This window comes from Bactrocera neohumeralis, chromosome 5 (assembly GCF_024586455.1).
Source record: "Bactrocera neohumeralis isolate Rockhampton chromosome 5, APGP_CSIRO_Bneo_wtdbg2-racon-allhic-juicebox.fasta_v2, whole genome shotgun sequence".
Taxonomy (NCBI): domain Eukaryota; kingdom Metazoa; phylum Arthropoda; class Insecta; order Diptera; family Tephritidae; genus Bactrocera; species Bactrocera neohumeralis.
In genome coordinates this window covers 78,621,469-78,637,033 of record NC_065922.1, presented here as the reverse complement: position 1 = coordinate 78,637,033, position 15,565 = coordinate 78,621,469, and the positions used below count along the sequence as shown (strand labels likewise).

At 37.2% G+C, this 15,565-nt stretch overlaps 1 protein-coding gene across 1 annotated transcript in view; it reads right to left on the bottom strand.

Annotated features, from left to right (window-relative positions):
- The window catches only part of LOC126759379 (uncharacterized), a 41,460-nt gene extending 39,243 nt beyond the window's left edge, over positions 1–2,217 (bottom strand). The window contains exon 1 of the mRNA XM_050474114.1: positions 941–2,217. Coding sequence (XP_050330071.1) covers positions 941–2,161 — 1,221 coding nt within the window. The 5' untranslated portion in view covers positions 2,162–2,217. The remainder of the gene's footprint in view (positions 1–940) is intronic.
- Between the last annotated feature and the right edge of the window lie 13,348 nt (positions 2,218–15,565).

Here is a 15,565-nt window from a genome sequence, read left to right as displayed (position 1 = left end):
AGTAGTTCTTTCATTTCTAGGCGGGGTCGAGAAAATCAACTTTTGATGCATAAAAATAGTGATGATTGTCTCATTTAAAAATTTGTTCTTTTTTTTAATGTCGAAAAATAATTTATATAGATTCGCGTATTTTATTAAACTTCTGAAAGAAGTTTCAAAAACCCGATATACTTGTACATATGTATAAGAAATGTTCCTTTTTATCCACTGTTCTTAATTTTCGTCATATGAACAGCTGCATTTATCCACGCCCTCACTAAAACATTTTGAACCTTGCTCTTTATTTCCGACATTTTTTCGCTCGTTTAACCCTTGCTCTATAATAAACAACCTGTTATAGTAATAAAAAAAAATATCTATTTAATTTTAACCTTCCTCCGCAACTGGTTGATCAAACCTTCAAATAATCAATTTGTGTGTGTCTGCTGAAGAGCGGAAGTATGGAAGGGTTTACCATCGGCAAACCGTAAATTAAATTTCTGTCAATACTTTGAAATTAATTTGTTGCGCTTTCAGCTCTTGAAGTTATCAATTTGTTGATCAGACATTGTTGTTTTGCTGGCATATTTCAAGCCATTCCGAAATTTAAAATCAGTATTTGAGAGTAAAGAGTCTGGAAATTCAAACAATTTTCTTTGTTTCATATTAAATATATTTATTTGAAGCCTCAGTGTGTCACCAATATGTTGAGAACGGTGATGATGCATTTTCAGACCGCTGATGATGATGTATGACAACTCATTAAACAAAGAATATAACTTAAAAGTAAACATTTAATACATAATTTAGCTAAGTACTAAAAATAAATAAGTTTCTTAAAATCTAAAAGCGTAATAAGTGAGCATTTCCCCTAGTTTGTCAACAAATTAACAAAAAGTCGAATCTTAAACAGAAATAAATTCGTACAACAACAACAGCAACAGCTGCAACAATATTAGACATAGATTGAAGGCAACGCCAATCCCACCTCGAAGTAGTTGGTGCCTCCAGTTTTCAAACGTTTCGTACTGCCGATTGGCGCTGCTAATGTTTTACGCCGTTGCCGCTTTCTTTGCAACGGTAGTCGCACGGGCGTCTCCAACTGAAAGGTGTTGTCCAGTCGTTCTCTGCTTAGGTAATGATGTTGGTATGCAGAGTTAGCAACGGTTGTCGAAATACTTGTAGATGCGGGTGTGGGCATTTTTTGGAGAATATCAGTGGATATTGGTGTGCCTGGCGGAGGCGTTACTGGCGCTGGAGTAAGTGGTGATTTGGTGGCGTTCGCTGTTTTCATCACTTGCTTTGGCCGCTGGTCAACGAAGATAAAGCTGAGATCACTCGCTGGATCCTCGCCTGCAGCATAGGATGGGGAAAGAACCAATTCACTGACTTTTTGTTCGGCTTGATTTTTGAGTAGCGTACGACGACGCAGGTTAAAAGATTTGCGTGGTTTCACCTTCTTCTTCTCATCCTTTCGCGCCGAGTCTAAAATAGCATCAATTAGCTTATCCAGAGTTTGGTCACTCATACCGGCCGAGTCTGACTCGTTCTTTATGTGCTTCGTTAACTTTTCCTCGCCACATTCCTTCGCGATCTCCGCAAAATCTGTTTCCAGTTTTCTAGGTAATGATTTTCTGGCGGCCTTTAGTTTCTCTAAGTCCTGTTTTTGTTTCCGTTTCGCCAACTCGGGTGTGTTGAAGTAACGCAAATTGCTAATAAAGGGATCCGGCAGTAGTCCCCTTAGAGCTACTTGTTGTCCGGTCGGCAGCGCGGTACTCGGCGAATATTCTTCCTCGAAACATGGCAAAGTAGATGCGTAAGTCGGTGCCGGATGTAGAAAAAGACCCACTGTTGAATGTCGTCGATTTGGCAGTGGGCGACTAGCTACACTCGTGCTTGTGACTCGAATTCGTCCTGGTGTACGCTCCATTAAAGGCGACATGTCTTTTGGTGTGACATTCAAAATATCCGTTAATGGAGAAAGTAACAGCGGACTATTACGCTCTCTCTCCACCATTGGAGTTGACGTATATGGTATGTTCTCCTTGTTACAAATGGTTGCACGTCGGCGTCGACGCTTGGCCTCCGCTAATGGATGTGGTGTTCGTATCGATGTGGTGGCCGTTCGGATATTTGGTGTAAGCTGATTCAGCTTCTGCGCTGATGCCGTCCACTTTAACATATTTATATTTTTCTAATATTATTTGAGCTTCAGAACGTCTTGATATATATGCTCTCGTTCACATTTGCTGACAAACTGATTAGTCGACGCGCGCGAAACTGCTTTTATACCCGCCATGGCCATTAACATAGCAACCCCGTTTTCTTTACTAAATCGACCTCTCATTGCGTAATGTGCTCTTTTCGTTGTGAGTAAAGAGACGGCGCTCTTGAAGTCATGCGAACACAAGCAAATACATAGTATTGTGCAACGACGGAATTCCGGGCACTCTCGCCTCGGTGAGAGCCGTGTGACAACGAAGGACATTGCATTGTTGGTGACTATGAGCTGCTTTGGTGCACCTCTGCTTGTGCGCCTTTTCTCATCTCCTTATGCTCTTCCTGCCAGGCAGCGCGATAAAATCTTGTGATTGTTCGTTTGAACTCACACACATTCCTGCAGTCATAGCGGCAAATTGAAAGTCCTGTATATGAGAAAGATCGTATCGTGGGTAGTAAATGTGAAAAAATTAGGATGGCAGAGGAAGTGGTTTTCCTTATATTAGTTAGACTATAATTTCTAATTTACTGGGGTGTCAAGATTTCGAAGCAAACCGTCTCCTTTAAAGGTAATGGAGGCATGCAACAGTGCTTTTGCATGTTAAAAAGTAGTTAATATATTTTTAAAAAATTGTCTCCTCGACGGTGACATTTATTAAAGCTAAATGTGACACTTGCTTCCTGCGACAATTTTGATCAAAATTGCACCGAGAGCAACAGATTGTAAAGTCTAGTGTAGTTTCACGTTCGTATGCATAAAATTTAGACAAGCACCTTCCACTCGCTGGTTAGTAGTATTAAATTAGTACTGCTATTACATATAAGTATGTATATGTATATAGGAAATACCAAATCGTCGTTTAAGCTGAATAACTTGCCATGAGTTTCTTTTCCTTTCTTCATAAGTTCAGTTTTGGTGTAACTACGTAGTAACCTCACCTTTGCTTCCTGTGGCGAGTAAACCTCTCATCAGAGCTCATTACGAGTTTTCTTAGTTTTTTAATGCAATGGGAGTCTTCTTTCCACACCATTTGTCAAATAAATTTCGGTTTAAAAAATGATCTATTTTTGCACAGCACTTTAGAACCTTTAGTGTGCTCTGTTTTCTTGTAGTACAACTTATTTTATAATCGTCAAATCAACAACAGAAAAAACAAAATTTACATATGAGTCCTTCAAAGACATATTCATACTTACGAACCCATTATCATAACCATATGTATGTATAGATATATGGTATATCTGTATGGTAAATTTCGTGTACCTCTGCACTTTTGCACATCATTAGTTGAAAAATGTCCTTTTCTACGACCGCTTTAGTTAGGGATTGAATTTTTTATGATCGGATTTGAATTTTTAGAGAATTTTAAAACCGACCAAACCGCAAAGCAATTAGGGACGGACAATTAGCAAGGTTTTCAGTCGTTTAACGTCGATTCACATAATTCAGTGATTTTCCAACACATTTGCATGTAAAATCTTTCTTAATGAGTGCTTGAGTTAATGGTGCGCAAATGTGTCAGTTTCAACGAGAAAGTGAGTTCGTGTGGTATGTCAAGTTGAAGAAAGTAAAACAGTGGGTAGCGCGTCATTTTAAGAGAAGATAAGAAATGAATTAAAAGTGGTAACTTTGTGGCCCTTAGCACATCCAGTCGATTAAAAACAAGTATTTATGTAAAAAAGTTTTAAAAGTTTATTTGTAAAGAGAAAGTATTAAAAATCATTTAACATGATCTGATGAATATTTTCTCAGATTGTAGCGATGCCTAAATTTCTTGAAAACATCTCGTCGTCCTCTACAAGAACTTGATTTCCGATAGTCCAATTTGTATGGTAGCTATATGCTAAAGTGGCCCGATATCGATTCCTTCTTGGGGAGAAAAATAAGTGTGCAAAATTTCAGTTCGATATCTCGAACACTGAGGTACTTGTTCGCGTATATACAGGCGGACAGAAGGACATACGGACATGGCTAAATTTACTCAGCTTATCCCACTGAACAAGTGTATACCTGTCAAGAAAGTATCGGGAATTTATAAATAAAACGAAAAATTTTCAATCATCATCCAAATTTATTTTATTGCCTTCAAAGTAACATCCAGTTGAAGCGATGCACATGTGGCAACGCTTCTTCCAATCGTCAAAACAATATTTATAGGCACTTTTCGGGATGTCCTTCAGCTCTCGCGTCGAATTTGTTTTGATGTCTTCAATTGAGTCGAAGCATATTGCCCGAAGTGGATATTTCTGTGTGGAGAAAGGTAAAAGTCACAGGGGGCCATATCAGGTGATTACGGTGCTTGCTTAATGATATTTGTTGAATGTTTGACCAGAATTTAACACAAATACGTAGATTTAAATTTTAAAATTCGACAAACACTACTGAGACCGACTGACATAAACAGTTGCTGTAAACACACTGGTTGACAGATCGCGCTAATTTTTGGCGTCATAATTAAGGACAGTTGTACCAACCTAAGAAAAAATTTACCTGTCTTCCATTTAAGCGGGAGATGAGAGGGGGAAATGAAGAATTCCCGATACTTTCTTGATAGGGTGTATAGTACTTAGTTTGTAGGGCCTCCGACGTTTCCTTTTGTTACAAACATCGTGGCAAACTTAATAACAGCGTATAAAAGCAAAAGTTCCATAGGTTTCAATTTCAAAACAAATCTAAGAATAAAGCATTTCATTAATAATATCTCCTTAAACCCTTGGTCTTCAAATGGCTACGATTTATGTCTTTGCGTAAGACAGTAGCGCACAATTCGTAATTTCGAGGAAAAACTTCAGTTGTTTGCTGTATAGGTTGTTGAAAGGTGTTGCGAATTGTGGCAAAGCGCTATGAAAAAGCCGAAAAACAACATTCACTTTCACCCTTTACCTCGCCGCTACATTATATCGCAAACACAGCGCCGCATTAATACGCTAAAAAGGGTTTAGTTTTCCCAAAGTAATGCAACAAAAACGTCAAACAATGAATAATGTGATTTTGATTAGTTATCCTTTCGACTTTTTGCAATCTGAAAATATTGGAGCAATGCGTTGTTGTTGCCATTTCCATTTCGCAGAAAAATACAAACAATTGAACCGCTTACAAATGTAAAACAAACGGAGAGTATATTTTCGGTGCATTTTGTATGTTTTGGGCATTGTGTTTGAATATGTTTTGAGCATGTGCCGATCGCAATCCTTTGCTCTTTGGCTTACCGATTTGAATTCGCAATAATATTTGAGTGCGGAAATGATTAATTAGCGAACGGTTAAAGGGTGGAACGAAGTGAGTGTTCTGCTTGTATTATATTTAGGTATTGTAAGCGGTTTGCTATTTTAATATTGATTTTTAAATGAATGATTTATCATCCGATAAAAATGTTAATACACGTTGCCTTGGGACGTTATGACCACACTCAATATTTCAAAACTATTGCTTGCAATATATAAAGACACGTCTGGAGTAATACTATTCGCAACTAACTCAATCTTATTAATTCTTTGACCATTATGTTTTTATGCTTGAAGAATAATTGGACTCTGACCATTGTCCGACGACCGTTCTCATCGGACCAGACGGAAGTGAGGCATAAAAGCGTTGACTGCTGTTTTGGAAAACTATTTTCCAACGGTTTAGTTTAATAAATGTTTTTATTTTATATTTACTTTACCGCTGGCTGTTATAAGTAAAACAATCATCTCGAAATGTTCTTTTCGTTTTACTTCCTGTTCAAGCGGCTGCCAGTGAGTATTGTCGCCAACATTATGGCCGATCCGTTCTGCCAAATTACAGTGCAGAAGTGCAGAAGTGCAGAAAATATCCTTTTGTGCCTCTAAATGTCATGTTTATGCTCATAACTTTTCGCACTAAAAATCCAACAACTGACAGGCTGCAGCAGGACACGCAGCGGCTGAGTGCCTTAGACAGCTAGTGCTGCAAACAGACAAATCTTTGAAATGAGAACAATGAGTACGTAATGAAAACTCAAACACAGTCAAGGACCCTACACGAACTGTCGAGCAGAAGTGGAGTGGAAGGAAGCGTTGTGCATGTAGCAAACGGAATGCGATCTTGGCAACCACATACACACACACATGTACACATAAATACAAGAGATATAGTGCAGCAATGCAGTTATTGCAAATAATATAGAGCATCTTCCTTTAGGTTGATTTCCACCTTTAGCGAGGCTCACATCTTCGCAGGCTTGTCTAGCCGAACAAAAGACATCGTTAATGAAGTTGACGATCAACAAACGAAAGGATAATTTCATGTTGCTATTGCAGCCCCATCGTAAATTGAACACGATTTGGCTCAAAGTAAATTGCAATTTATGTGCGACAGTTTGCACGAGATCCTAAAAAATAGCAATTGCAAGTAATTGAAAATCGGTAATTGGTGGTACGCTTGAAATGCACTTTCGTTTGTCGGTTAAGTGAAGTGGAATGAACGGGCGAAAAGGAGGCGAGGCTGCTTAGTAGTTAAATTAGTACTTCCTGGAGGACAAACTTTTTCATGGGAACTAAGCAGATATTTAACTGCTTCTTAACGGCTGTCTTATAAACCGATGTTGCACAATGGTCCTCTGTGCATTTATTTTTTTTTTTTTCATTCGCTTTAACCAAATAGTTTTCATAAATGATACTTCATTTGTATTTCTTAGTAAGTTCTTCAACCCACATAACCGTTCGTTACGGTCGTTCAATTCTTTGCACTTAATATCTCGAAATCTTCTAGCAATTTTACGCTTTTCACCCGTTGCACGCCTGTCCACACACTTTTTTGCATTGGCTAACCGACAGATGCCATGCATACAAATTGCCATTATAATTTATTTGATTTTCGTCAAAGAAAGCAATCGTATAAGACAACAACAATAAGATGTAAAGGTAAAGCAGTGCAGTTGCCCGGGGATTTTCGTCGTCTTTTGCCGAGATTATGCAACTGGAGCAGCGGCCGTTCGACCATAGCATTGGCAAATGACAGCTGTTGCCTTTGGCAAGACTAGGAAATGTAGCGAAAAATTGCGAGGACACTGGTGAAAATCAGAACCGGTGGCACAGTAGGGGTTGGCGGTAAAGGCGACCGACTTATGAGTTTAGTTACCGCAGCAGCACTCACGGTGAGCAATGTGTGAGTAGCCTTTGGCTGAACAAACGTTACATTAGTTAAGATGACCCTTGCACCATACAGCTGTCTTACTGATTTATTTCTTATATTTTTCGGCAAAAAAGACGTCTGCGCTTGCGCGGTCTTCTCAAAGGCATGGCAATTGAACTTATTGGCGTGCTTTAAGTAGTTCAGCAAAAAGCAAATGCGGTTCGCAACACCCAGCAATAGTTGCCCTTACAAATGCTAATACAAACGTTAATTATTACAGTTTAACTGCTATTAGCTGGAAAAGCAACATTTCATTTCATATTAAAATTCAACGACTGCGAGTATTTGTCACTTCTGCTTTGTGTACGTAATCCTTTCTAGAAAATACCGCTATTGGACAAAAGTGAGAAAAATATAATACGATTGTTCAAGATGTAACACGTTAGATTTCGGTTTGCTTCTGTCTTCAATGAAAATACAAACAATCACAGTATCAAGCAAACGAACAAATAGAGAAGTGTAGCAGTTTGCCTACGCCAAGGAAAGTCTTAGCACCTTTTTTCAATTTCAATTTCAATTTATTTTGCAACTGCTTAGTCCCATTTAGACATTTTTACATACATATGTACATATATACATAATTCATGCGGTAGTCGTCGCAGTTATGACAGCTGTCGTATGCACCTAAATTGCCAACAACAATCGATAATCCCGAAAATCTGGCTTTTCATACAATTCATCATATTTTTTCAAACAAGTCTGTTGTTGTTGCAGGCGAAAACCTCAAAGAATATGCATACGAACACATGGATTACTGTTTGTTCTGGCGGTTAGACGCACTAAGTCGCTTGTCGCATGCCACTCACAACTACACACATGCATATGTATATTATATGTAGTTTCCTTATACTTACATTGACGTGGAAAACGGTGTGGAAATGTGGCCACCAGCCAATAAAGAAAACAAATAAAACTTTCTTATGAATCCTTTGCTTGCGATCGGTCTGTGCGGCTGACGCCTCGCGGCCAGACAACTGCATTGATAACTGTCCCGTTTTACGTTGTTGAGCGTAAAATGTCAATGATGTGTTTCGAAATGTCCAAATATTTGGTCCGGTTTCTTGTGACAAAACTACATGTTCTGCGACGGGTTACAACATTTCTGCAATCTTGTATAAGTAACTTTCTTTGCTCTCGTCTTGTTCAGCATTGCGACTTATACGTCAGCTAGTTTGTAAGGGTTATTTACCCTTTTTTCTATTGTCCTGTAACTGTTTTCTTATGCCTCCTTTGATTGCTTTGGTTAAGACTTTTATTGGACCTCTGATATTGTTTCGTCACGTCGGACAGTTGTAAGTGTCAACATGTTTATTTAAATGTAAATATAGCGGTCATGGGACAAAGTTGTCAGACATAAATGTCAGTTGATCCGTTTGAGCTTACAAATGAAGAGCTGCAGCATGTGAAAGTGATCAGGTCTGGTGACCTACGCCGCATATCACTTGGAAAACGAGCATTCTACATTATTCAACATGCTTGCTAATTGGGAAGTGGTCAAATTGAAGTCTCGAAAACGAGTTTATTTTGTTGAAAAAATAACAACTAATTGACAATTACTTTACTTGCATAAAATTATATTTTTCAAACAAGTTGCGAATACCTTATATGAGAGTTCTAATGTACATATGTAAGTGATGTATTCATATACTATACTATACTTATATACTAAGAGCTATTGATTTTATAGGAACGTTTGTTATTAACTATACTTATAAACTAAGTAAAGGACGCAGAAGTATAACCGAAGCATTAGGTTATCATTAAATTTCATTTCCAAAAATATTCCTCGTTGACTTTACATTTATTGGTCTGTACTGTCATACCAACAATATGTTTTTGCTTACGGCAAATTTGGTATTTTCATGTCTTAACTGATTTTGAGGCGTCATACAATTGCTTTCAATGAATTCCCCATGCTGCAAAGATGTCAAAAAAAATGTGACACACTCAAATGTAACCCTTTCGCGCCGATATTGGGTTTACCATAGCTAACAAGAATTTAATTACATTTCGTGCCATCTTCGTTTTTTATGATCATCGTTTCATTTTTACCTTTAGCGAAAGGATACATTTCGCCACGAAGAAAAAAAAATACAAGAAATGATTGTTAGTTTCTGACTGACATTCCATCACTCACAAATATGCATTTTATGCCCGTACCTGGAGATTGTTGCATAAATTAAGCGTGAATTCCACTGTTTCATAGTAGCACATCTTACTTCTCTTCTGTTTTTTTTTACGATCCCAGGCAAGTTTCTCAAATGAACATTTTTTCAGTGAGACTAATATATTTTGACAGCGGACACACATAATCATTTGTCAGTCATACCGTTTACATAATTTTTATTACATTAAATATGCATATGTACAACACGTACTTACATATGTATATATGAATATGCATATTTCTATATACATAAATGCATATTTAAATGAAAACATGTTCATTGAACATCCGCAGCGGTAGTGTATAAAAAGGGAAGCCATGGGCAGAACACATAGTCTCTGCGAGCCGAAACTCAGATTAGCATTTTTTTACAAACTATAATTTCATGCGAAAAACGTGTGTTACCAACGCAGTAACAGTTAATTTATTTTAATACATTTCCCCTGTAAATGAAATCCTTTTGTTGTAAACAATCTTTTGTATTGGCAAGTACGCAACATTGTTCCACGGAAACTCATAAAAATAACTCAGATTCACTTCTGCAATCATAAGTCCGAACGCTAATTTTTGCGCGCATTTTTCTCATACACATGTACACAAATGTGTGGATGACCCTTCTTCTCCATATACACACATACATACATAGGTATGTATGTACAAAACGAAATCACTTTCCCACACAAGACATCGAGTCGACCACAAAATCAACACATCGCACATCAGCAGAAACTGTTATTAATCGCACCCTCAACTTCCTTCCTGCAATGACCGAGATGTAGCTATTACGTTCCAAGATAATTTCCTTGGCGGAAGTTCTGCAAAGTAAAAATCATTATATTTTAAAGAAACTTTTCGAATAGTCAGCCCGTGAACCACTGCGCAAATGTCCGTGATGTCCCACTAATGGCATGCATCGCTGGTTAACGTTTTGGCTGGCCTGTTGTGAAAGGACGTAAGTCAGTCAGGGCAGTACATCGAGGACACTCACTGACCAATTATTAAATAAATTCCGTAATAGTACGAGCTATTATATGGCGAGTTACGCATTACTTCTAAAGGCTCTCTCGAGTTGCCTCTTCGTTTTACCTTTTTTTAACTTCTTTAAGTGTCAATGTGTGGGCGCTCTAATGTTTGTCCGTGTCAGAAATTAATGACAGGAAATTAGTTTTAATCGTTCTAACTTATCAAAGAATGTGCCGGTTTGGTGAAAACAAGAAACACATTATTTCTTCAAATTATTAAGGAAATGAGAACCAGTGAATACTCAAAAATATAATTTTTTCTTGACTTCAAATTGACGAATTCAAAAGTTTCTATTTCTTCTAATAACGGTAGCACCTCTACCGGCAATATAAATCTAAAAAAACCCATTTATACATACTTACATTCTGGCTGAGATCGAGTTTATTAACTGTTGCAATATACCTCTCTCCATATCCTGCCTGCTAAATTGTTGTTTTTAGATCTTGTGAGGCCAAGTATTGTCGCCCATTCGCATACGTAGCCCTTGAATTATACCCCAAACATTTTCGACGAGGTTTAAATCTGGTCTTTCGGCTGGTCATTAGAGCAATTGTATGGAGAGAAAAATGCTCCTTTGTCTTCTTGGAGAGGTAGATGCTGGCATTGTCCCGTTGAAACGTTAACTTAATTTCCACGCTATCCTCCAAATACCCAAAGAACACATCAAGTTTGAGCTTTCCATGGTAGGGAACCCTACCATACATATCCACCACCAAAATCACGGCTAATTCTAGGGGAATTATTTACAGACAGCTTCAGTCCAACTCATATGCTATTCTTCTTTACTGGCGTAGAAACCATTTAGGATGGAGTCATGTGTAGAAGTTCACGCAAGTGAGGAGATATCTCTGATAGCTATTCACTTGGGAGTGGCCAGAAACGATTCTTTTACATATGGCTCAGGCCGCTTACGACTTCCGGTCTTTGACGAAGTACCAAGTAGAAGGCGAAACGTGTTTGCGCGCTGTGTTTGGGAGCCGTCACGTACAAAAACGCCCCCAATGAAAAAGTTTAAACTTATGCTATGGGGAGATTTAATTTGGCGATTATTTCATAGGCACCTTAATCTTTTTTAATAATATATATAATGATATTGCTCCTTGATTTTTTATTGGATATGACATATTTAGCTCCTAATCTCAGAAAATTTCTCACGACTTTATCTGACCTTTTAAGCTGATTGCTCGTTTAAAATTGCTTTTCTGGCTATTTCAATCGAATATAATCACATTTTATAAGTGTAAATGTTAACACAACTTCCTACAAATAGGTAGGTCTGCCTACAGATCAAATCTGGTGTAAATAGCGGGCTTCTAAAAGAACTCAGCATCATTTGTGAATGGACACACTTTCTGATGGAAAAAATTGTTTACCAATAGGCTCTAGTAATAAAATAAAATATGCATTTTTTCTCACAGACCTGAATTTATACATATGTATATGTATGTACATACATACTATACATAAGTATGTATGTATCTGATGTGTAAGATTCTCTAACAGTTCCTAAAAATTATGTCATTAGAAGGCACACTGCCCACATCGAAACTAATCAAATAATCAAAAGCAATTTAATGCATGTCCCAGCGAAACACCTCAAATAAGTTAGTTCGATGTCATTAAAAGAGTAGTGAAACGTTTTAGATAAAGGACAATTACAATAAAAAATACATTGCAATTGCGAGCAGAGTCAGCGCACGCGCGCCATATGGTCAGCCAATTGATAGAGGGCTGACAATTTCATGCAATTAGTTATTGGAATGCACACAAAAACGAGTAAATAAAAAACGACGGTAAGGCACACTGCGTGCCGGGATGTAAAATTGTCGAATTCTACGATATTATCACAAAGCGTTGTGCTACCCACGCGCGCTGAGTCTCGTATGTTTGTGGGTATCATATGCCGAAGATGTCAACATAAATGTGCACATGGAGGAGGGTGTCAGGCAACTGACAGCGAACCACACATTGTTACACTTTACACATGTCGAGTATTTTGTATTTCATTTATTTGTTTGCGTTAAAGATATGCGCATCAAAATTGGCTCAAAGTGCGCTTCATTACTGGGTGGACTAGCAAAAGTATAAATTTGTTCATGCAAACCTAAGCGCGACTGCACTGTAATTATGCTATTATATGCACATAATTACACTCGGCAGACTCGCAGCGAGCACAGAGTTCAAGCAAAAAATATATTATACATATGTACTTTTGTATATTGAAATTAACTGCACATATTGCATCGCTATACTTGTTTTGGGTTTAAATTAAGCGCCATACATACATACTTATGTATATAGCATATAATATGTAAGTGTGTATATGCACATACATATGTGTCTACATCATTAATGTTCTTACATATGTACATATATTATAATGTTTTTCCAATGACACTTTCCGAGTTGACAATTTATTTGAGGAGAAATCGACTTATGTCCGTCAAAACTGACAGACAGGATATGTTATCCTATTCAACAACAACACAACTGTCATCTTAATCGCATGTGTATGAAAAATATGAGAGAGTTTTTCTGATTTATGATTATTAGCTTGTGGGAACTTTCTTAATTTCGTGCTTCAATGCACTCAAAATGCAGGAAATCCTTCGGCAAAGGTTGAAGAAATAAGATTTCGGCCTTTGCCGTGTTCGAATTTCATGAAACGGCGATGGAATGTGGAAAATATCGGAGGGGGAGTCTATAATGTTGTTACATAAACTTGCGAAAAATGGATTTTGCTAAAATATTGTGGCTTTTTTACAGACGTGAGGGATTTCATTTAATTTTCCACTTTGTTGAATATACTATATAAGGTACTTATAAGTATATGAATATACAGCTCTTACGTCCAAACGAAACAAGCAAAAAATATTGGATAATTTCATTGCTTTTTATTTATCCCTTCGATGGTTCGTAAGCCATAATTACACACTCTATTATATATTTATATGTACATATATACTATACATACTGTAGTGGTATGGTAACAACTATGCTTTTAGAGGATAGCTCGTTTAGCCCAAAGCTGATGAGTGGAATAGTTTTAGCGTTGTTTAATCGGATTAATTAGATTTTGCGCAATATTCCGAAATAATCAATGTTAAAAGTTTTCACGCTTGAATGGAAATTCTCTCAAATTATTATTGCTAAGTGCATTTTGTGTGGATTTATGGGTAGCAGTTTTGGGTATTTAACATGGACATCGAAATGGACTGCATATGTTTGCAATGTTTTTATATGTATAATGATAATTCATTTCGAGTTATAAACTTTTAGTTAGACATTTCTGCTTGATTGTCTTATTCAGTTGGAGCTCTGAGGAAAGCCGCCAAAAAATTGTTGAGAAAACTTCCGTTTTTAGAAAAGTCACACCATAGCAGGTATTTGATTTTTGGCTAATTTTAATATAAAAATTTAACTAACTGTCTTAATTTTACAACATATATTTAAATACATGCCTGTACGCCATTCGTACTATCTTCGTATAACGAAAGCAGTTGTCAAAGTATGAAATTGATTTCCGCAGAGCTAAAGTTGCAAAGCGTGTCAAAATAGTTATGCGCTACTGAATTAGTTTGTTTCACAATCTGCTTATCTTTGCAAATGTGTAATAAAGCATTGACGCATTCGCGCATGCGCCCTAGTTGACTATTTAATTATCTCTGCTATTGTTAAGCACACAGTCGGTACACTTATTTCTGAGTGGTTGCGCCACAGGTGAGAATGCTCTACATCCTTCGTGCTAATCAAGTCTGACCAGCATGAAAATAAAGGCAGCTGCGCAGAAAGTACGTAAGCGACAAGAATGTCTTCATCGGCAGATTGTGCAGTCTGTCCACGCTACGAAAAGGTGTGTAAGATCTTAATACGTGCAACGTTGTATTTAAAGTTATGCTGCCAGCCGAATGAAGTTGTAAACCACAAAGCACACAGCAATATATTTCTTTTGTTTTTTCCTCATTTCCTAAGGATTTTAAGGCGCTCGGTCGTAAAAACCGCTCTGAATAAGAGTGGCTGTTATGCCGGCAGGCAATTTAATGAGATCCTTCGATTTTTCATATCGTTTTCTAGTGCTGCATGTATTTTTATGCTTATGGCACGTGGAAAGATTTATAAATCATTCTGCATTAGAGTCGAGCGTGGACTCTTTCTTTTTATTCTCTTGCAACATGTTGCTACAGAATATAGTAGACAAGTGTAGGGTTATACTATTATAATATATATTTATACATATATTATTTACATATATATAATCAGGTTGATGAGCCGAATTGAAATCCGGGTGACTGCCTGTCCATCCGTCGGTCCATCTACTAGTACAGGCTGTAACTTTAATAAAACGTAAGGTTTCTTCATGAAACTCGGTACATATGTACATATGTTCCTTGACAAGTAGTTCCTTTAAAGTATGTATGTCATCTCAAGTCTAAAAATTGTCAAAATCGCACTGTTCAAGCCCGCAGATATCGAAGATGTGGATCATAGTGCCTATAACTGACTGTTTGCCTAATATATTGATCAATGTTAAGATATATTATTGAAATTCGGAGAGAATCTTTTTGTAAACAAAGATTGTGGACTTGGCTAAATGTAAAAACAAGGGTCATTGATCTCATAAATTGACCTTGGAAAAATATAAACAAATACCACATTGATTTGGTTTCGGACTTTGCTAGATATAAACCAAAGGGTCATTGACCTCATAAAATATAAACAAAATAGTTAGTGACCTCATAATGTAAACTATGAGCTCACTGAACCCACAAAAGCTTAACAAAAGGGTAATTACTCCTTAAAGTGTGGACAAAATTGCACACGTTCTTTTTCCCAAAAATAACAGCTTCAGTGCAGCTGAAGTTAAGGGTTTTGCTAGTTTAATATGAAGATTAACTACACCTGACAGTATTTCCCTCACTTAGATCCTTGCAAGTTACAAGAGTATATAATTTTCAGTTACATCCGAACTTAACTCTTTCTTACTTTTTTTATTTATTTTCTTTATTTTTTACTCTTTGGGT